Here is a 22,590-nt window from a genome sequence, read left to right as displayed (position 1 = left end):
TTAGAAGTATGGACTAAGATCAGAGGGTCACTCACTCCCTAGTAGAATGATTCATGTTCTCTTTTGGGTGGGTAGATGGACAGGGAGTGCTAGGGATCTCTTTGAAAAGTTGGTGAACATTTGTACCTACTCCCCAGAACAAAATGCATGTGCAAAATTTTGTCTACGATTTCAGAGATTCCCTGGGGCCCATGGTCACTAGGTAGAGTCTCTGCCCATGTGTGTCTCTGTACACTTAAATGTGAGTGAAGATAAAGTGTCATCTGTAATGTGTGAATGTAATGAAGCCTTATTAAATTATATGAATAATTACATGATCTTGTGCTTATAGGTTTTGAAATAAGATTGCAAAACCACTTATCTATCTCAAATTTTTTTTTTTTTTAATTGTACTTTAGATGAAGGTTTACAGAACAAACTAGCTACCTGCCCTATAAAGTAGCTGTTTGTATTTTTAGTAAATGACTAGATCTGAAATTTTGGACTAGGGAGCAAGTACATTTTTATCTATCCATTTTCTTAGTATTAATAATAATAGTAGCCACCAGTTGTTGTAGACTCATGATGACCCCATGTGTGTCAGAGTAGAACTGTGCTCCAAAGGGATTTTTTTTTTCTAATTGTGCTTTAGGTGAAAGTTTACAGCCGAAGTTAGTTTGTCATACAAAAATTTGTATACACATTGTTATGTGGCCCTAGTTGCTATCCCTATAATGTGACCGCACATTCCTCCTTTCCACCCCGGATTTCCCGTGTCTATTCAACCAGCTCCTATCTCTTTCTGCCTTCTTATTTCCAGAGGGTTTTCACTGACTGATTTTTTGAAATTAGATTGTCAGGTCTTTCTTCGAGGCACTTCTGGGTGGGCTTGAACCATCAGCCTTTTGGTTAGCAGCCGAGCCTGTTAACCATTTGCACTACCCAGGGACTCCTGTGAATAGAGATGCCCTCTGTAATCCTCATTACTCCCCTCAGCTGTTGTTAAATTGGATCATCTCTGAATATCTGTTGTGTTAGTATCTAAAGCTTAATAGAGAGTCTTTTCTCTAATAATTGCCCCTCCACTGTATGTCAGCAATGAAATTAGTAGAAAAACGAAAAGAAGAAAAAAAAAGTCAAACTAAATGATAGTATAAAGAATGGAATAGTTAATACGAATTCTGTGCAGCCCTGCAGTATGTTTTCTATTTCTGCTTACTGTAAAGAGAGTCTCATCACTTAAGTCACTTCTTGTAAACTCTCATGGTTATGTTCAAAGGTCATTGTCAAATGTATATCCAAAATCCTAGAGAAAACAGAAAATAGCAGTTAATATGGAAAAAAATGTAATTGGTGAGGCATACAGGCTATGTGATCAGGGTTTTTTTTTTAATATCAATAATGAAATTAGGATGTTATTTGACTAAATGGTTATAAAGTACTTGGATCTTAAAGTGCTATATGATCCAAGTCATAGAGGTCATCATAATTTTCAGAACTTATTAATGTATGTATATATATTTAAAATTGTTCATAAAAAGGATTTCTTTAAGAACTGCTCAGACAAGCATCTCTCTGCTAAGTCTCTGTAAGGTAAGTGAGACACATGTTTTGTTCATGACAACATCAGCTCATCCAAGGTGGGCAGGTACCAGGTAGGATGTGCACCTTGTGCCTTGGGCTATTCAAGTTTACCTTTTGCAAATTAGGTTACACTCAGTTCAGAGTAGAAAAGAAAACTCCTCTATGTAAATTTAAATATCCTATTTCTTTTCTCTTTTTCTAAGATGGTTCAGACCTTTTCTGGCTGCATCTTGTGTTCCAAGGATGACGTAGACTTGGATGAGTTATTAGCTGCTAGGTTGGTGACGTTTCTCATGGACAATTACCAGGAGATTCTGAAAGTTCCTGTGGCCTTGCAGACCTCTATAGAGGAGCGTGTAGCTCACCTACAAAGAGTTCAGGTAAAGAAAATGATATTATTAATCTTATAAAATTGGCAGGGGAGAGTCACCTTACCTTGGAAGGTTTCTTGGGGCTTTTGATTTGAGAATTAGTGAGTTAATACTGTGTTTTTATGCAAAAAAAAAATTAGCATAGTGCCCTTATGACAAACCTCGTGGTGGGGGGCCATGGTCAGCAAACAGACGCAGAAGGCGCGTGTTATTTGCGTAAAAATATGGTACATATGAAGTGCTTACAACAGAGCCTGACACATAGTAAGCACTACAGAGATGTTTACTATCATCACTGAAAAATTTATGGCACTTTGCCTGTTTGATTTTGTTTATGCTCATCAATGCTGTACACTTTTGATTGCAAGTTTCTTAAAAGAGTTTGTCTAGAACCTGCTGTATGGTTGCTGCTGGGAATGATTCACGTGCAATAAACGTCTTGATTAGTAACAGACATGTGACTTACGTGCTGTTGTTGTTAGTTGCGGCAGAGTCTACTTCAACTCATGGCAACCTCATGTGTTACAAAGTACAACTGCTCCGTAGAATTTTCTTCGTTGTAATCTTAATGGAAGCAGATTGCCAGCCCTTTTTTTTTTTTTTTTACCTTTTTTTTTTATTGTGCTTTAAGTGAAAGTTTACAGTTCAAGTTAGTTTCTCATACAAAAATTTATACACACATTTTTATGTGACCCTAGTTGCTCTCCCTGCAATGTGATAGCACACTCCTTCTTTCCATCCCACATTTCCTGTGTCCGTTCAACCAGCTCCTGTCTCTTTCTGCCTTCACATTTTGCCTCTGGACAGGACCTCAAATGCCAATGGAATTTGCATTGGGATTGTATTGTGTCTGTAGATTGCTTTGGATAGAATTGACATTTTCCCAATGTTGAGTCTTCCTATCCACGAGGAAGGTATGTTTTTCCCCTTATGTAGGTCTCTTTTGGTTTCTTACAGTAAGGTCTTGTAGTTTTCTTTGTATAGGTCTTTTACGTCTCTGGTTAGATTTATTCCAAAGTATTTAATGTTCTTGGGGGCTATTGTAAATGGTATTGATTGGGTGATTTCTTCTTCGAAGTTCTCTTTGTTGGTGTAGAGGAACCCAACTGATTTTTGTATGTTTACCTTGTATCCTTATACTTTGCTGAAATCTTCTATTAGTTCCAGTAATATTCTTGTGGATTCTTTAGGGTTTTCTGTGTGTAAGATCATGTCATCTACAAATAGAGATACTTTTACTTCTTCCTTATCAATTTGGGTGCCCTTTATTTCTTTTTCTAGCCTAATTGCTCTGGCTAGGATCTCCAGTAGAATGTCAAATACGAGTAGTGATAAACAGCATCATTGTCTGGTTCCCATTCTCAAGGGCAGTGTTTTCAGACTCCATTTAGGATGATGCTGGCTGTTGGCTTTGTATAAATGCCCTTTAATATGTTGAGAAATTTCCCTTCTAGTCCTATTTTGCTGAGAGTTTTTATCATGAATGGGTGTTGGACTTTGTCAAATGCCTTTTCTGTGTCAGTTGATAAGATCATGTGGTTGTTGTCCTTTTTTTAATTTATGTGATGGATTACATTGATTGTTTTTCTAATGTTGAACCATCCCTGCGTACCTGGTATGAATCCCACTTGGTCATGGTAAATTATTTTTTTTTTGATTTGTTGTTGAATTCTATTGGCTAGAATTTTGTTGAAAATTTTTGCATCTAAGTTCATGAGGGATATAGGTCTGTAATTTTCTTTTTTTTGTGCTGTCTTCACCTGGTTTTGGTATCAGGGGTACAGTGGCTTCATAGAATGAGTTTGAGAGTTTTCCGTCCTTTTCTATACTCTGAAATACCTTTAGTAGTAGTGGCGTTAACTCATCTATGAAGGTTGGTAGAATCTCCAGTGAAACTGTCAGGGCCAGGGCTGTTTTTTCTTGGGAGTTTTTTGATTACCTTTTCAATCTCTTCTTTTGTTATAGATTTATTTAGTTGTTCTGCCTCTGTTTGTGTTAGTTTAGGTAGGAAATGTGTCACATTTCCTCTAGGCTTCAAATTTGTTAGAGTACAATTTTTCACAGTATTCTGTTATGATTCTTTTAATTTCAGTTGGGTTTGTTGTAATATTGCCCATTTCATTTCTTATTTGGGTTATTTGCTTCCTCTCTTGTTAGGTTTGCCAGTGGTTTATCAATTTTGTTGATCTTTTCAAAGAACTAGCTTTTGGTTTTGTTAACTCTTTCAATTGTTTATTTCATTTAATTTTTATTATTTGCTTTCTTCTGGCGTCTGGGGGCTTCTTTTGCTGTTTCCTATTTGTCCAAGTTGTAAGGTTAATGTTTTGATTTGGCCCTTTTTTCTTTTTGGATGTGTGCATATATTGCTATAAATTGACCTCTGAGCACTGCTTTTGCTGTGTCCCAGAGGTTCTGGTAAGATGTGTTTTCATTCTTGTTCAAGTCTGTGAATTTCTTTATTCTGTTCTTAATTTCTTCTATAACACTGTAATTTTAGAGCAAGGTGCTGTTCATTTTCCATGTGTTTGATTTGTTTTCCTTGCTTTTTCTGTTATTGATTTCTATTTTTATGGTTTTATGGTCAGAAGAGACGTTTTGTAATATTTCAATGCTTTGGATTCTATTAAGGCTTGATTTATGGCCTAATATGTGGCCTATGCTGTAGAATGTTCCATGTGCATTGGAAAAGAAAGTATACTTGACTGCTGTTGGGTAGAGTGTTCTGTATATGTCTATGAGGTCACGTTGGTTGATTTGGGCATTTAGATCTTTTGTGTCTTTATTGAGCTTCTTTCTGGATGTTCTGTCCTTCACCAAAAGTGATGTGTTGAAGTCTCCTACTATTATTGTGGAGCTGCCTATCTCTCTTTTCAATGCTGTTAGCGTTTGTTTTATGTATTTTAGAGCCCTGTTGTTGGGTGAGTAAATATTTATTATGGTTATAGCCTCCTGGTGTATTGACCCTTTAGTCATTATATAGTGTTCTTCCTTATCCTTTGTGGTAGATTTTTCTTTAAAGTCTATTTTGTCAGAGATTAATATTGCCAGTCCTGCTCTTTTTTGACTGTTACTGTAGGCTTATATATTTTTTTCCATCCTTTGAGTTTTAGTTTGTGTCTTTAAGTCTAAGGTGTGTCTCTTGTAGGCAGCATATAGATGTATTGTGTTCTTTTTTATCCCTCTGCCACTCTCTGTCTCTTTATTGGTGCATGTAGCCCTTTTACATTCAGCATAATTATTGATAGGTATGAAAAAAAAATTTTTTTTATGAGTTTAGTGCTGTCATTTTGATGTCTTTTTTGTGTGTGTTGTTGACAGTTCCTTTGTTGCATTTTGTTTTATGTGCTGAGTCATTTTTCTTTATGTATTTTCTTTTCATCTTTTTCATTTTTGATTTTGTATTTGTTGACTCTCTCTGTTTTTCTTGTGTGTAGGATTGTTAGTTTCCTTTGTGGTTACCTTAATATTTACCCCTATTTTTCTAAATTTAAATCCATCTTTTATTTCTTTATATTGCCTTGACTTTCTCTCCATATGAAAGATGTATGACTACATTTTTTTAGTCCCTCTTTTTTGTTTTAGTATTGCCGTCTTTTACATATTGACACCTCTGTTTCCCTACTTTCAGGGCTTTAGCATTGATTTATTTTTGTGACTTCTCTGTCTGAGTTGATACCCGGTTGCTCTGTTATGTGTTCTGGTCTTGGATTGTTATCTGATGTTATTGATTGTCTAACCAGAGGACTCCCTTTATTATTTCTTGTAATTTTGGTTTGGTTTTTACAAGTTCTCTAAACTTCTGTTTATCTGGAAATGCCCTAATTTCACCATCATATTTGAGACACACTTTTGCGGGATATATAATTCTCAGATGGCAGGTTTTTTTTTTTTCTTTCAAGCCTTTTTACATGTCATCTCATTGCCTTCTTGCCTGCATGGTTTCTGCTGAGTAGTCCGAGTTTAAGATTATTGACTCCCCTTTGTAGATGACTTTTTGTTTGTCCCTGGCCACTCTTAAAATTCTCTCTTTATTTTCAGTTTTGGCACGTTTGATTGGTGACTTTCTGTTAGGGTCTACCTTGTGTGGGGTTTGGTGAGCATCTTCTCATCTCTTACGACATCAGGAAAGTTTTCTGTCAACAAATCTTCAACAATTCTCTCCATATTTTCTTTTATCCCCCCTGTTCTGGCACTCCAATCAGTCGAGGTTATTCTTCTTGACAGAGTCCCACATAATTCTTAGTGTTTTTTCATTTTTTTTAAATTCTTTTATCTGATTTCTCATCAAGTAAGTTGGTGTCAAGTGCTTTATCGTCAATCTCACTAATTCTGGCTTCCGTTGCCTCGATTCTGCTCCTATGACTTTCTATTGAGTAGTCTAATTCTGAAATTTTATTGTTAATCTTCTGGATTTCTGTTAGCTGTCTCTCTATGGATTGTTGCAACCTGTTAAATTTGTTGGTTATGCTCTTCTATAATCTTCCTAAGTTCCTCTATTGCTTTTTCTGTGTTCCTTGGCTCATTCTGCATTTTGCCTGATCTCCTTCCTGATCTCTTGAAGAGTTCTATATATTAATCTTTTGTATTCTACCTCTAGTAATTCTAAGAAATTATCTTCCTCTGGAAGATTTCTTCATTCTTTATTTTGGGAGTTTGCTAAAGCCATCGTGGTATGCCTCTTTATTTGGCTTGATATTGACTGTTGTCTCTGAGCCATCAGTAAGTTATTATATTTATTTATTTTGTATTTGCTTACTGTGTCCTAGTTTCTTGTTTTGTTTTGTTTAGTTATGCCCAAATAGGCTGCTCATTTGAGCTAGTTTGATTACTGGTGCCTTTGAAGTTCTCACGTCCTGTCACCAGGTGGTTAGATCTTTTACTAGGTATGTGAGCCAGGAGTCTGTTTACTTTTCTGGTATGGATTCAGGTCAGGTGTCTAGGTAGTCAGTCACCAAGTATGTGGTACAGGCTCTCACCTACAGTCCTAGACCAGCAGGGGTGATTGGTGTAGGCACAGGTATCTGGCTGCAGTAGGGACTGAAGTAGTGAGCAAGGCAAGGAGCTGACAGCTGCCTCGGAGTGTGTGAGGAAAGCATGTCTCTGTTCCCTAGGGTGCGTACGTAGGTAGGTGGGTGTTACAGCCGGACTATGGGCACCCAATTCTGTTGGCTGCTTGGATCCCTGTCATAGGTGGCTATGTGGCATGGGTAGAGCCACAAGTCCTCAGGCCCCTGATGTGGGTAGGTGAGGACCCTGCTTAATGGGCAGGGTGGTGTCAAATGTCGCGAAACTGCCACTCCACCATATAGCTGATACAGCTGAAGTTGGGCTTCAGGTATGTTCCCTGTTGTACTGTGCTAATGAGGGTCTATGCTGCTGAAATTGGCCCACACAGGTCTATGCAGGGTTAAAAGTTATTCTTTGCCTGTGCCTGGGAGCTGGCGAATTATTTTTTCCTATTTGTCATTTTGTTTCCTCTCCAAGGCTGGGGGAATGGCTCAGCCTGTGTGATGGATCCTCCTTCCAGGGGGACGTGGCAATCTCTGAGTCCAGCCTGGGACCTGGTACAGAGAAGGGAGGGAGCAGGTAAATGGGAGAGAGGTTTTTCCGAAAGGAATGTTTTTTAAATCCTCATAGTAGGTTAGATGCATGTGCTTATGTTTTGCCAATTGAGCTCTGCTTTTCACTGGTTCTGGAGGTTTGAGCTGACTCTCTGCTGTTCTGTCTCTCCCAAAGTGGAAAACCCATCCCAAATGCCACTGGTTGCCTCACTGTGCACAGCTGATCTGGCCTTCGGGGTGCTGGTTCCTGTTGGGTCAGGTCTGGCAACTCCTTGCTGCTTCCGAACTGTCTCTCCCTCCCCCTGCCACTCAGTTCCATTCTTCAACTTTGCTTTTGATATTCAGGGCTCCTAGATTGTCATATAATTGATTCACTGTTTTTTTTGAGGAGGGGGGGTCTTTGTTGTAAGAGGAACCACAGGAAGCATCTGAGTACTCTGCCTTATTGGCTCTGCCTCCTGCCAGGCCTTTCTTTAGGAGTATTGCTGGGTGGGTTTGAAACACCAACCTTTAGATTAGCAGTGAAAAACAAACCATTTGTACCACCTAGGGATCTTTAGGTACTACTACTATTCCTATTTTTTAGATAAGGAAGCTGAAGCACAGATTAAGTAGCTTGTCCAAGGTCACAGAGCCAATTATTCAAACCGATGAAGTCACTTCCAGAGTCTGTGCTCACCACTACTATGCCATACTGCTCGTGTGAAACGTGTGATAGAAGAACATGGTCTGTAGAGCCATAAAGACCTGGGTGGAACTCCTGGCTCTGTACGCTTTCTGAGTTGTGTGGCTCTGGGCAAGTCCCTTAACCTGTTTGAGTTTTAGTTTCCTCAGGTGTTAAAATGAGCTATACCTATTTTATAAACTTGTTTTGAAGATAAGAATATTATAATTTAAATGCAGAATAAATTTCTGACATATGGCAGGTTCTCTCTGAAAGGTCACTATTATTCTTGTTATATTAATACAGCACAAAAACAATGCCATATATTACTATCATGTAGGCCCAAGAGCCAGCTTTGTTTGTAAGCCTGTGGGAGCAGAAATCTTTGGTGAAGAGAGGCAAGAGGAAGGCTTAGCACCTTCTAAGTGATTGGACCTCTTTCCCCTTAATCACTTTTTGAGGCTCTACAATTAAAGACCAGTGAAACTACTTTTAAGTTATTCTTAAAGTAATTAACTATTCAGTTACTGTTTCCAGTGTGTAATTTAAAAATTAAAATAATTTTTCCTTTTTTTTTTGTAATTATAAACCTAATATATTGAAGAAAATTTGGAAAACAGAAAAATACACACACAAAAAATACTATTGCTAAAATGTTCTTAGTCATTATTGTGGCCTTTCTGGTGTTTTTCTCTGTGTGTACATATTTCTTCTTTTGCTTTGTAACTTATTTTCTCTTCCTTAACAATACAATGACAAAGATTTTCCACATCAGTGCATATTCTTAATTGACACTAGAGTGGCCAAGAGCGCACACTCTGGAACTAAATGTTTTTTGAATTCTCAGCCTGCCCTTTATTAGTTGTGTGACCTTGGGCAAGTTATATAATATCTCTCTGCCCCAGCACCTCCCTTCTTCAGTATCTGCCTCAACATGTCTCTTTCTTTATCTTTAAATGGGAATATTAATAGCTAGTACCTTCTTCATAGGGTTGTTGTAAGGTGTGGGTGATTTAATACATGTAAAGTGCTTTTTTTTTTTTTTTAAAGTGCTTAGAATAATCCTTGTCACGTAGTAAACCCTCGAATAGTAGCTGCCATTGTTTTTGATATTATTATAATTATTGTTACATTATTCTGTAACATCATTATGGTTGGCATATAGTATTCCATAACATGGATATACCATAATTTATTTAGATGGTACTCTCATTGATATGTAGATAGTTTCCTTTTTAAAATGTTTTACATGCAATATAACAATAAATATTTTTATAGCTAGATATTTTGGGGCTGATTCCTGATTGTTTTCTTAGAATAGATTTCTCGGAGCGGCATTGCTTGGCCAAAGTGCATGAACACATATTAAATATTGATAACATATTGCCATATTTCTCTTTAGGATGTTTGTTCTGATTTATATTCCCATCAGTGGTATATGAAAGTGTTCATTTCTTTGTACCTTTGCCTGTTTTGGGTATTATCACTTTGCCATTTTAATAAAGAGCATGATCTTATAGTTTTATTTTAGTTTAAACTGTTCACTCCATGTTACTATGGGCCATATTTAAAAAAAAGTAAAAAATGAGACAAAATAGAAATAAATACTTAACTTCTAAAAAAAAAAACCATTGTCGTCAAGTCAATTCCGACTCATAGCAACTCTACATATTAGGACAGAGTAGAACTGCCCCATGGGGTTTCCAAGGAGCAGCTGGTGGATTTGAACTACCGACCATTTGGTTAGCAGCTGAACTTTTAACCAGTCTGCCATCAGAGCTCCAAACTTCTAAAAGAAAAAGTTATAGCAGTAATACTCTTGCTGTGTATACTTGCTAGGTTTGTGTATTCACACAACACAGGTGTGTGTTCCAGTATCTTGGGTCTGTGAGCCCTTTGCTGTCAGCTGAAGATCAGAAAGCTGAAATGTTGATGATTAACTTAACCATAGATAAGCCTGGTCTTGTGAAGAGCCACTGAGATACACACTGAATAAAACCAGCAACTTTTGAATTGTCTGATTATATTTTTCCTCTTCAAAGTATGCTGTAGAATTGCCAAGCAATGGTTAGTTTCAGCACTCAGAGCCTTAGATCTCTGTTCTCTCAGATAAGCCACTAAGCCCCTAAAATCATATTGCATTTATGCAGTGCTTCCCTAAAAATGCAGTGTTACTTTGACTCTTCTGGTAAATTGTCTTGGGGCAGTGTCAGGGATGAGCCTGAGCTAAATCATGAAGTTGGCTGCATTTTTGGCACCAGACTTCTTCTGTTTCCCTTGTCTGCAACCCTCTTCTTCCCCTTGTGCCCTTTAATCCCAAGTGCCTGGTGTTTTTGTCATAACCTAGGCTTTTGACTATCTCACGTCACTTGGGCCCCATCCTTTTTCTGGCCCTTTTCTATTCCAAATAAAAGGCAAGTGTGCTGTGTATGCCCCTTCCCTATAGCCCCGGTCTCTGTTAAAACCAAAAAACCCATTGCTGTTGACTAGAATCCGACTCATAGCGATGCTGTAGGACAGAGTAGAACTGCCCCATAGGATTTCCAAGGCTGCAGTCTTTACGGAGGAGGAGCCCTGGTGGTGCAGTGGTTAAGTGCTAGGCTCCTAGCCAAAAGGTGGGCAGGTCAAACCTATCAGCCACTCCGTGGGAGAAAGATGTGGCAGTCTGCTTCCATGAAGATTTACAGCCTTGGAAACCCTACTGGGGCAATTTTTCTCTGGCCTATAGGGTAGCTATGAGTCAGAGTCGACTTGACGGCATTGGGTCAGTAATCTTTGCCAACACAGACTACCACATCTTTTTCCTACAGGGCTGGTATGTTGAACTGTAGGCCTTTCAGGCAGCAGCCGAGAGCCTAACCACTGTGCTGGCCGGGCTCCTGGGTTTCTGTTAAGTTGTCTGTAACTAATCTGGTAAACTGATGTTTGAGGCATGGAATGTGCTTAATGTAATAACCTTTTAAGTAATACCTATTTTTAGCTGCGGCTTCTGAGAAAATAAGTGAATGTAATAATGGGAATTTCAGCAGAATAGTAACCAAACCAGTTGCCGTCAAGCTGATTCCAACTCCTGGTGACCACATGTGTGTCAGAGTAGGACTGTATACTCCATAGTGTTTTCAGTGGTTGACTTTTTGGAAGTAGATTGCCAGGCCTTTTCCTGAGGCACCTCTGAGTGGACCCAAACCACCAATCTTTCGTTTAGCAGCCGAGTGTGTTAAGCATTTGCACCACCTAAGTGCTGTATTTTAAGAACAAGAACCTCTTGGACGCTGAAATTAAATATTTTTAATGGATGCTCATTTATTCTCAGGTCTTGGTTTTTGTTTTATGTTTTTCCTTTTATTTCTCCCTTTTACCTTTATACATTGCCTATAAATTTGTGGTTTTTACTTGATTCTCACTGTGAACATGTTTGGAGCTGATCACAATACCTCTCTCTACATAACAGCTTAGCTAGCTGTGTGCCTCTGTCCTTCCCTAAGGGAAGGAAAATCAGCTCTCCAGATATGGGAGGGAGTCTGGATAGCTTCACAGTGTATATTCAACAGTATAGTCAATATGTTTCACTTATGTTCAAGTTTCAGATTTTATTAGAAGAGGACATAAGAATTTTTGTTTATTAAAATGGATATTGGGTTTTAAAAGTCTCATAATAGAACTATAGCTTGAAGTGATATTATTTTGAAGTTTGGAAATACTTTTACTTTCCAATATAGAATTTTTTTCTCAGTTAAATTGAGGAATGACATGACATTCTTGTTGGAGATACTCAGGTGTTTGATCTGAACTAATTTTTGTTATTAATGTGAAATTTACTTTCTAATATAGTCTTCCTTTCTCAGTTAAATTGAGAAATGATTTGACATTCCTGTTGGAGGTATTCAGGTATTTGGTCTGAACTAATTTTAATAATTTATGTGAAATTGCACCGTTTCCTTTGACTACTAATCCTTTTGCCTCAGATAAAATACCCAGGAGCTGACATGGATATCACTTTATCTGCCCCATCATTTTGCCGTCAAATTAGTCCAGAGGAATTTGAATACCAAAGAGCATATGGCTCTCAGGAACCTCTGGCAGCTTTGTTGGAGGAAGTCATAACAGAGGCCAAACTCTCTAGCAAAGAGAAGAAGAAAAAACTGAAGCAGGTAAAAACGGATATCCTTTATAAGTCATTTTTTCTCCACCTTATGGTTTTCATGTTGGTTTGGGGGAAAAAAAAAAAGGAATTTCCTCTCTATTTTAATGAGTTAATTTCATATGAATTTCGTCTTCTGAGATGTACAAGATTTAAAAATTTTTTTAAACTTAAATTTCAAAAATGTGTTTAAATTTTGTGGTAAAATATATATAAAACATAAAATTTGCCATTTTAACATTTTTAAGTATATAATCCAGAGGCGTTAATTACATTCACGGTGTTGTACAACCATCAACACTATTTCTAAAACTTTTTCATCACACTAAACAAACTCTATGTCCATTAAGCAATGACTCCATGTTCCCCTATAACCCCCCAGTCCAGAGCAACCACTAACCTACTTTCTGTCTCTATGGATTTGCTTATTTTAAATATTTCATATAAATATCATACCATAGTTGTCCTTTTGTGACTGGCTTATTTCATTTAGCATAATTCATTTCAAGGTTCATCCATGTGGTGGCATATATCAGAACTTCATTTCTCTTTATAGCTGGATAATACTCTATTGTATGTATATACTATATTTTGTTCATCCATTCATCTATTGGTAGACATTTGGGTTTTTTTTTTCCAACTTTCTGCTACTGTGAATAATGCTGCAATGAACATTGGTATACAAGTGTCTGTTTGAGTTCCTGCTTTCGGCTCTTTTGGATATGTTCCTAATAGCGGGATTTCTGGCTCGTATGGCAGTTCTAAGGAGCCCTGGTGGCACAGTGGTTAAGCACTCCATGGGAGAAAAGGCCTGGCAATCTGCTCCCATAAATATTTCAGCGTAGGAAACCGTAAGGGGCAGTTCTACCCTGTCCTATAAGGTAGAATCAACTCAACGGCACACAACAGCAACATGGTAATTATATGTTTAACTTTTTGAGGGACTGCCAAAATGTTTTCCACAGCAACTGCAGAATTTTACATTCCTACCAGCAATGCATGAGTGTTCCAATTTTTCCACATCCTTGCCAAAACTTGTTATTTTCTTTTTTTTTTCCCTGCATAATTGCCATCTTAGGGTGAAATGATATCTCACTGTGGTTTTGATGTGCATTTCCCTATCGGCTGGTGATATTGAGCATCTTTTCATGTGTTCATTGGCCATTTGTATATCTTCTTTAAGTAATTCTCTATTTCAGTTCTTTACCCATTGTGACATTTGGATTGCTTTTCTTTTTGTTGTTGAGTTGTGGGAGTTCTTTATATATTCTGGATATTGAAACCTTATAAGATATGTGACTTGCAAATATTTTCTCCCATTCTGTACATTGCTTTTCACTCTCTTGATAATGTCTTTTTATTCACAGACATTTTAAATTTTTATAAAATCTAATTTATCTATTTTCTTTTCTTGTTGCTTGTGTTTTTTGTTTCTCACCTTAGGTATCACTAAAAGTTTTTAGTTCTTATGTTAGGCAACAAAACGTACGGTTTCGGTGAATAGTTTTCAACTTAGAATGAATCAATTTACTTTGACCATTCTTTTTTTTTTTTTTTTGATTTAAAAAATATTATTATTTTACTCAATATATCCAAAATATCAATTTAAAATGTAGTCAAGGTGGAAAAATTATTGAGAAAAGTTGATAACAAATCAATGTACTTAATTAAAAAATTACATTTCTGTACTGTGTGAAATCCAGGATATGTCTATTCTACATACAGCACATATCCATTCAGAGTAGCCCCATTTCAAGGGCTTGATTGCCACCTGTGGCTGGTGGCTCCCATATTGGGAGATTAGTTCCAGGTATTTATAATTTAATCAGATCCTCTTTTCTACCACCTCTTGGTTAATTTAGCAATCTCAGCTTATTTTGAATACCAGTGTATTCTAATTTATTCAGTTGCTTCACCAGCTTTCCATCTAACCAACTTCTTGGCCTTTGAGTACAGGGCAGATGACAACAGGAAATAGGCCACAGCGAGAAAAGCATGAATCATGTGTCTGTGCCCTAGCTGTCTGCATCTACTGGCTCCAAAAGGCTTACCTAAGCCTTGGTCAGGAAGTGATTCTGGTCCCCTGGAAAATTCATGCTACGCAGTGGTTTCTAAGAGTCTGCTAGTTAGTATATTAGTGTGGTGGTTAAAAGCATGGACTCTGATTGTCTGAGTTTGAAATCCCCTCCCTTTCACTATGTACCAGCTGTGTGACCTTGGACAGGTCACTTCACCTCTTAGTACCTCAGTTTTCTCATCTGTAAAAGGCAGAAAATCCACCCAACTCCTCACTTATCAACATGGCTAGGTTCCAAAAACCAGGTTGTTATCTGAAAATCGGTATTATGCTAAAATGGAGGATGACTACCTCGAATCACATAATGAAGGATGACTACATCATTACATAATTGCCAAATTACATCATTACATAACTGCTAAATTACATCATTACATAACTGTCAAACCACTGGCCAGCCAACTTGGAAAATAATCTTAACCATCACTGCAAGTGTTACTCTCACCTTGTACCTCAACATTCATTACTGCCAGACATACACCGTTAATGCATGAAATAGTCAGATAGTAGATTTTTTATTATTGTCAAACATATAAAATGTCAGATAAAGAGGTAGTCAATAATTGAGGAATAGGTATAGTTGTACTCCCTAGGTTGGTGGGAGGATTGAACGCAACCTGTGTAGAAACTGCCTGAAATACAATAAGTACTAAGTATGTTTTAGTTTCCACTAATGCTGCTGATGCTGTTACTACTACTACTTTGTATTAGTATTACATTACTACTACTACTACTATTCATGAGGTGAAGTTAGGTTGTTGCAAACACAATCTCAAGCTCTCCATCAGTAAAAAGTTGACCCAAAAGAGGTTCAGTGGTAAGGTCAGATTTAGCCAATAAAAATACAGGATGCCCAGCCACATTTGGATTTCAGATAGATAAGAGATAATTTTGTAATGTAAGCATGTCCGAGGCACCATTTGGGGCTTACTCTAGAACATCAACTGTTGTTTACCTGGAATTCAAATCACAGGTCATGGTGAATTACTCTTTGCTTGACCTTGGCTCTGTGCTCTCAACTCATAGCTGGTAGGAAGACACTGCTTTTTTTTTTTTTGTAATAATACTCTCTTGTCTTCTGTGAACGTTTACACAGCAAATTCGGTTCCCCTTTGATAATTTCTATACAAATTGTTCAGTGATATTAGTTACTTCTTCACAATGTGTCAACATTCTTTTTAAATCTGTTCTAGTTGTTCTGTTTCCAGTACTCTAGTTTCCCTAACTCTTTATCTTCTCATCTTTGCTTTAGAGTAAGTGCTGACCTTTTAGTCTCATATAGATGGTTGTTTTTTATATGGAGCATCACAGTCATGAATAATATACTTTATTTTGTGTGCCAATTTGTGATTTCATTAAAAGGTGACCTCAGGGGATAATTTTGATTCAATATTTAAAAAGTATCTCAGGGCAATAATCTCAGGGAGTCCTCCAGTCTCAACTGATCCAGTAAGTCTGCACTTTTTAAGAATTTAAGCTCCATTCTGTGTTTTTCTCCCATTCTATCAGGGCCCATCTATTGCAGCCCTGATCAGAATGGTCAATAGTGGTACCCGGGCACCATCTAGTTTTTCTGGCCTCAGTGTAGATGACGCTGTGGCTCATGTAGACTGTTAGCCCTGTAGACTAGTTTCTTCTCTGAGACTTTGATTTCCTTCTTTCTCTCTTTATCCTGATGAATAGAGAGCAATAGTTGTATCTCAGATAGCTGTTCACAAGCTTTTCAGGCCCCAGATACCACCCACCTCACTAAGATGCAGAACATGAACTTCGTGATCTCTATTGTGCCAGTTGATTGAGTTGTTCCATGAGACTAACACCCTAAGTTTTCAAACCCAGAAAACAAATCTCACAAGGTATTTGGCTACTTTTGAGAAGTATCTGTAACTGTGTCTTCTATGAAAAACGTGCCTGTACACACATACTTGTCTATACACGTACATATAGATACTTCAATCTATGCACACGTGTGTACACACTTTACCTATCCATAGACTTATATGCCTGTGCACATACATATGTATCATACACTCGTTTTTTGGTTATCATTGGTGTTGTTGCCAAATTATATGTGTCATATTCTTTAGCACAAATATCCTTTTCTCTGTGGACTTCTTAGTGGCTTCATTTACTTTGATCAAGCTGTGCTCATTACACCCACATTTGGTGCTACTTTTCCTATCGCCAAAAATAACAAGTATCTACAACCCAGAGAGTGACTTTCCCTCCCCTAGCCACCCCATCTCTGGTAACTACCAATGAATATTGGTCTCTGTATATATGTGTCTATTCTTGTCTTCTTATAACAGTGGGATTGTGCAATATTGTCCTTTAGTGACTGACTTTTTTCACTTAGTCTTATGTCTTCCAGATCCATTCACGGTATAATATGTTTCATGAGCTCATCATTGTTCTTTGTGGTTATATATTTCATTGCACGTATGTACCACATTTTGTTTATCCATTCATTTGTTGATGGACACTCAGATTGTTTCTTTCTTTCTTTTTTTTTTTTTTTGCTATTGTGAATACACTGCAATGAACGTAGGTGAGCATATGTCTGCTTCTCTTTTATTAAGTCTGTAGGGTATATACCTAAAAGTAGGATTGCTGGATCATAAGGTAGTTCTATTTCTAGTTTTTTGAGGAAGCACCATAATATTTTCCATAGTGGTTGTGCTATTTTGTAATTCCACCAGCAGTGGATAAGGGTTCAAATCTCCCCAAAACCATGCCAGCATTTGTTGTTTTCTGTTTTTGTGATCAGTGCCATTTTTGCAGGGGTAACACAGTATCTCATTGTAGTTTTGGTCTGCATCTCTCTAATAGCTAATAACGGCAAGCATTTTTTATGTGTTTGTTGGCCACTTGAATAACTTGTTTTGTGAAGTGTCTGTTCATGTTCTTTTCCATTCTTTAATTGGATTGTTTGTCTTTTTGTTGTTTGATTGTTGAAGTTTTCTATATTTTTTTTTTAAATAATTTTTATTGTGCTTTAAGTGAAAGTTCACAAGTCAATTCAGTCTGTCACATATAAGCTTATATACACCTTACTCCATACTCCCACTTACTCTCCCCCTAATGAGTCAGCCTGCTCCCTCCTTCCAGTCTCTCCTTTCATGACGGTTTTGCCAGTTTCTAACCCTCTCTACCCTTCCATCTTCCCTCCAGATAGGAGATGCCAACACAGTCTCAAGTGTCTACCTGATACAAGTAGCTCACTCTTCATCAGCATCTCTCTCCAACCCATTGTCCAGTCCCTTCCATGTCTGATGAGTTGTCTTCAGGAATGGTTCCTGTCCTGGGTCAACAGAAGGTTTGGGAACCATGACTGCCAGGATTCTTCTAGTCTCAGTCAGACCATTAAGTCTGGTCTTTTTATGAGAATTTGGGTCTGCATCCCACTGTTCTCCTGCTCCCTCAGGGGCTCTCTGTTGTGCTCCCTGTCAGGGCAGTCATTCGTTGTGGCCGGCACCATCTAGTTCTTCTGGTTTCAGGATGATGTAAGTTTCTGGTTCGTGTGGCCCTTTCTGTCTCTTGGGCTCATAGTTATCGTGTGACCTTGGTGTTCTTCATTCTCCTTTGATCCAGGTGGGTTGAGACTGATTGATGCATCTTAGATGGCCGCTTGTTAGCATTTAAGACCCCAGACGCCACACTTCAAAGTGGGATGCAGAATGTTTTCATAATAGAATTATTTTGCCAATTGACTTAGAAGCCCCCTTAAGCCATAGTCCCCAAACCCCCACCCTTGCTCCGCTGACCTTCAAAGCATTCAGTTTATACCGGAAACTTCTTTGCTTTTGGTCCAGTCCAGTTGAGCTGACCTTCCATGTATTGAGTATTGTCCTTCCCTTCACCTGAAGTAGTTCTTATCTACTAACTAATCAGTAAATAACCCTTTCCTACCCTCTCTCCCTCAGCCCTCATAACCACAAAAGAATGTGTTCTTCTCAGTTTATACTGTTTCTCAAGATCTATTAATAGTGGTCTTACACAATATTTGTCCTTTTGCCTCTGACTAATTTCACTCAGCATAATGCCTTCCAGGTTCCTCCATGTTATGAAATGTTTCACAGATTCCTCACTGTTCTTTATTGATAGGTAGTATTCCATTGTGTGAATATACCATAATTTATTTATCCATTCATCCATTGATGGACACCTTGGTTGCTTCCAGCTTTTTCCTATTGTAAACAGTGCTGCAATAGACATGGGTGTGCATATATCTGTTCGTGTAAAGGCTCTTATTTCTCTAGGGTATATTCCAAGGAGTGGGATTTCTGGGTTGTATGGTAGTTCTATTTCTAACTTTTTAAGAAAACGCCAGATAGATTTCCAAAGTGGTTGTCCCATTTTACATTCCCACCAGCAGTGTATAAGAGTTCCAATCTCTCCGCAGCCTCGCCAACATTCATTTTGTGTTTTTTGGATTAATGCCAGCCTTGTTGGAGTGAGATGGAATCTCATCGTAGTTTTAATTTGCATTTCTTTAATGACTAATGATCGAGAGCATTTTCTCCTGTATCTGTTATAACCTGAATATCTTCTTTAGTTAAGTGCGTGTTCATATCCTTTGCCCACTTTTTGATTGGGTTGTTTGTCTTTTTGTGGTTGAGTTTTGACAGAATCATATAGATTTTAGAGATCAGGCGCTGGTTGGAGATGTCATAGCTGGAAATTTTTCCCCGATCTGTAGGTGATATTTTTACCCTTTTGGTGAAGTCTTTAGATGAGCATAGGTGTTTGATTTTTAGGAGCTCCCAGTTATCTGGTTTCTCTTCATCATTTTTAGTAATGTTTTGTATTCTCTTTATGCCTTATATTAGGGCTCCTAACGTTGTCCCTATTTTTTCTTTCATGATCCTTATCGTTTTAGTCTTTATGTTTAGGTCTTTGATCCACTTGGAGTTAGTTTTTGTGCATGGCGTGAGGCATGGGTACTTTGACCATTCTTAATCTAAGTATTGACCAAAGATCAGATAAATGATTTTGTTTTTAAAGACTTGATTGTACGTAACTGGATTCCTGATCACATCATATATGTGTGTGTCTATACATATGTGTGCACACATACACACATATGTATATATTTATTCATACACAGAGTGTCAGAGTTTTGGACTCCCAATCGTATTTTTTTTCAGAGTAATTTTGGAGAAGACTTCAGTGGTGTGGATCAAAGGAAAAACATATTGCCTCTCTTAAAGCTTTTCATAAAGCAATATATACGAGAATGTTCTGTCTTCCATCTGGGCACAAGCTGGTGGGACTAAGTTGGGGAAGCAGGGAGATGATGAAATTGTAGTTGGACTTAATTTTTTTTTTTAAAGGTGTAGAACATGAGTTATTTGCAAGTCAGTACTTGTGAAGGTTTTTAAGTTGAGGTGTATTTATATTTGGAAGTGGGGGGAAATTTTAAGAAATATGCTTAAAAGGGGAACTTTATTTAAAGATAGGATCAAATTGAAGATGAATTTGGCCGATAGGAAGTAGAAGCAAATGATTTAAGAAAAGAAATGAGTTCGTGTTGAAGTGAATTTTATTGTGACCTGTGTTCTTATTGGAAACCCTGGCGGTGTAGTGGTTAAGAGGTACAGCTGCTAACCAACCAAACGATAGGCAGTTGAAATCCACCAGGCGCTCCTTGGAAACCATATGAGGCAGTTCTACTGTGTCCTGTAGGGTCGCTATGAGTTGGAATCACTCAACGGCAATGGGTTTGGTTTTTGTGTGTGTGTTCTTATTTGTACAATTTTCTGATTCAAAACAATGAACATTAAAACAGGAAAGTATGGGAAGATTAGAAATCTTATTTTAAAATTTGGTTGCCCTGTTTTATTGTTCCTTATCTGTCTTTTTAACTCTCTTGGACATTTTTTCAGTTTCAGAAATCCTATCCTGAAGTTTACCAGCAACGATTTCCTACGCCAGAAAGTGAAGCACTTCTGTTTCCTGAAAAACCCAAACCAAGACCACAGCTGCTGATGTGGGCACTAAAAATGCCTTTCCAACCATTTCAAAGAACTAGAAGTTTTCGGATGTAATTCTTCTACAGACTGTAGAGTCCTCTGTTGTTATTGCTGTTGTTTGAGTGATTGGATAGTTAGGGAAGGACTGTGATGGTAGAAGAAAGAATAGTGTAAAATGTAAACTACTGAAATAAAAGATTATTGACTTGTAAAATATGTTGAGCCATTACCAGTATTTTTATAAAACAATGCTATTTTTAAAGTGTACAGATCAATTAAAAATGATGGGTCAAATGTATAGTGGCAATGTTAACATGTTCGTAATTGCTACAAAATTAAAGGTGATATATTTTCATCTTTTTATATGTTGCTGGTTTTCATGCTGTTTAATAAAAGGAGTTGTGTATATTCTTGTTACTAATGTTTTTGCTGTAATCGAGTCTTAAAAGTAGTGTATACACTTGAACAAGAAATACACTGGGTACTGTTACTGTGATGCTATTGACTTAATAGCCAAACGTGATTTCTGTTGTGTAAATTCTGTTTTCCAATGCTGTCCTTAATGTCCTGTATTGTAAATGGCTGTGTTTTTTGTTTTTTATGCAAATATGTTTGTTATTCTGACAGATTTTACTAAAGCTGGTTCTTTCATAACACCAGTATTAATTGGTGTTTACCTATAAGTGGAATAGATTTTTACCTGCCTGCAGTGATATAATTTTAGACTTGGCTACAGATGGGAAGATGAATTGGATGATAAATTTCTGGGTTCTCTTAGAGCTGTTACTCTAAGTCATATATATATATATATATATATATTTGTGTGTGTGTGAAAAACACAAATGGATGAAGTAAAACAAGGGTACTTCCCTTTAAAAATGTGTTTTCCCCAGCTTCTCCATCCTTTTGAAAGTAAATGGAAGGTAAATAAATAAAACTGCTGTTCTTTTTAAAATATCGTATCTGTGAGGGTTTTTTTTTTTTTTTTTTTGGCATGTATTTAGCTTAGTCAGAGAGCGTCCTCCAATGCTAAACATTGTGGCCTTTGCCAATGTTCTCACATTAGTTGTTTCTTTTTATAATAAAATAAAAAGTGCGATTCGGGCATTTGTATTTGAACTGTAGGAGGGTGCTTTGTTGATTTCTCTTGCTTTGCCTTGCCCTTTTACAGAATAGTGGTGCACTTGGATTATGGAGCACCTGGATAGCTTCTTTTGAGAGCAATTACCCAAAAAGCTAAGAGTTAAAAAAAAAAAAAAAAAAAGAGTAGCACTCACTAATTGGCTTGCTGGACCGATTTTTCCTCGCACTTGGCATCTGCTTCTCTTCTTTTGTACAGCATGCTCCTACAGCTGACTCAGATTCTGCTTATTTGGGGGGGGCGGAAGTATTGCCAGTGGTTCAGGCACCACTTTAGTTTCCAAATATATAAACATATAATGTAATGGGAGATTTTACTGTTTCAGGGTTTATTCTTATACCTTGGCATTCTGTATAGAGCAAAGAATAAGTCACCTTCTGTGCTATTTGTCCTTCAGGGTAGAGTTTATTTTCCAGAGTCTTCCCTCTTATCGCATATCTTTGGAAGTATATGTAATTGTTTTCTTCTTTTTTCCTTAAGATTACTTTTTTTCTTGTGAAATATAATATACTTTTAGAGAGGCCATAAAATATTATTACCACCTCAGTGTGAAATTGATAGGTAGATAATTTCAAACAGCTTTCCAGAGTAGTACCAGTGAATACTTCATTAGCAGCCTGTGAGAGTTCCCTTTGCTTAACATCCTCACCACAATTTGGTGTTGTCAGAGTTAGAAATTCTGTCAGTCTGATGGCTGTGTCATGAATGGTATCTCATTATGGTTTTACTTTGCATTTCCCTGATTATTAATGTGGTCAAACATATACTTTTTGAATTTTTCACTTTTGTGTAAATTTTAACATCGGCTTGTCAAGCCACACGTGCGCACGCACACACACACACACACACCCTGTTGAAATTTTGATTCTGGTTGTATTGAATCTGTAAATCAATTTGGAGAGAATTACAATCTTTACAATATTAAGTTTTCCACTCCATGATCATGGTTTTTCCTGCCATTTATTTAGAGTTGAGGGAAAAAAAAAAAACAAAAACAAACCTGTAAGGGTTTTCAATTTTTTTTTCTGTTAAATTTATTCCTAGGTGTTTGATGGTTTTATAAAATGTTAGTATTAAAATTTTCAAATACATGCAAAAGT

The 22,590-nt window shown here is 37.3% G+C and overlaps 1 protein-coding gene across 1 annotated transcript in view; it reads left to right on the top strand.

Annotated features, from left to right (window-relative positions):
- The window catches only part of DEPDC1B (DEP domain containing 1B), an 86,403-nt gene extending 65,118 nt beyond the window's left edge, over positions 1 to 21,285 (top strand). Inside the window, exons 8-10 of the mRNA XM_023545483.2 lie at positions 1,767 to 1,943; positions 12,125 to 12,310; positions 20,263 to 21,285. Of these exons, the coding sequence (XP_023401251.2) occupies positions 1,767 to 1,943; positions 12,125 to 12,310; positions 20,263 to 20,424 (525 nt within the window). The 3' untranslated portion in view covers positions 20,425 to 21,285. The remainder of the gene's footprint in view (positions 1 to 1,766; positions 1,944 to 12,124; positions 12,311 to 20,262) is intronic.
- Positions 21,286 to 22,590: the final 1,305 nt, after the last annotated feature.

The sequence above is a fragment of the Loxodonta africana genome, chromosome 2 (assembly GCF_030014295.1).
Source record: "Loxodonta africana isolate mLoxAfr1 chromosome 2, mLoxAfr1.hap2, whole genome shotgun sequence".
Classification (NCBI taxonomy): Eukaryota; Metazoa; Chordata; class Mammalia; order Proboscidea; family Elephantidae; genus Loxodonta; species Loxodonta africana.
The sequence above is the reverse complement of the archived record's forward strand: the minus strand, read 5'-3'. Positions and strand labels throughout refer to the sequence as shown.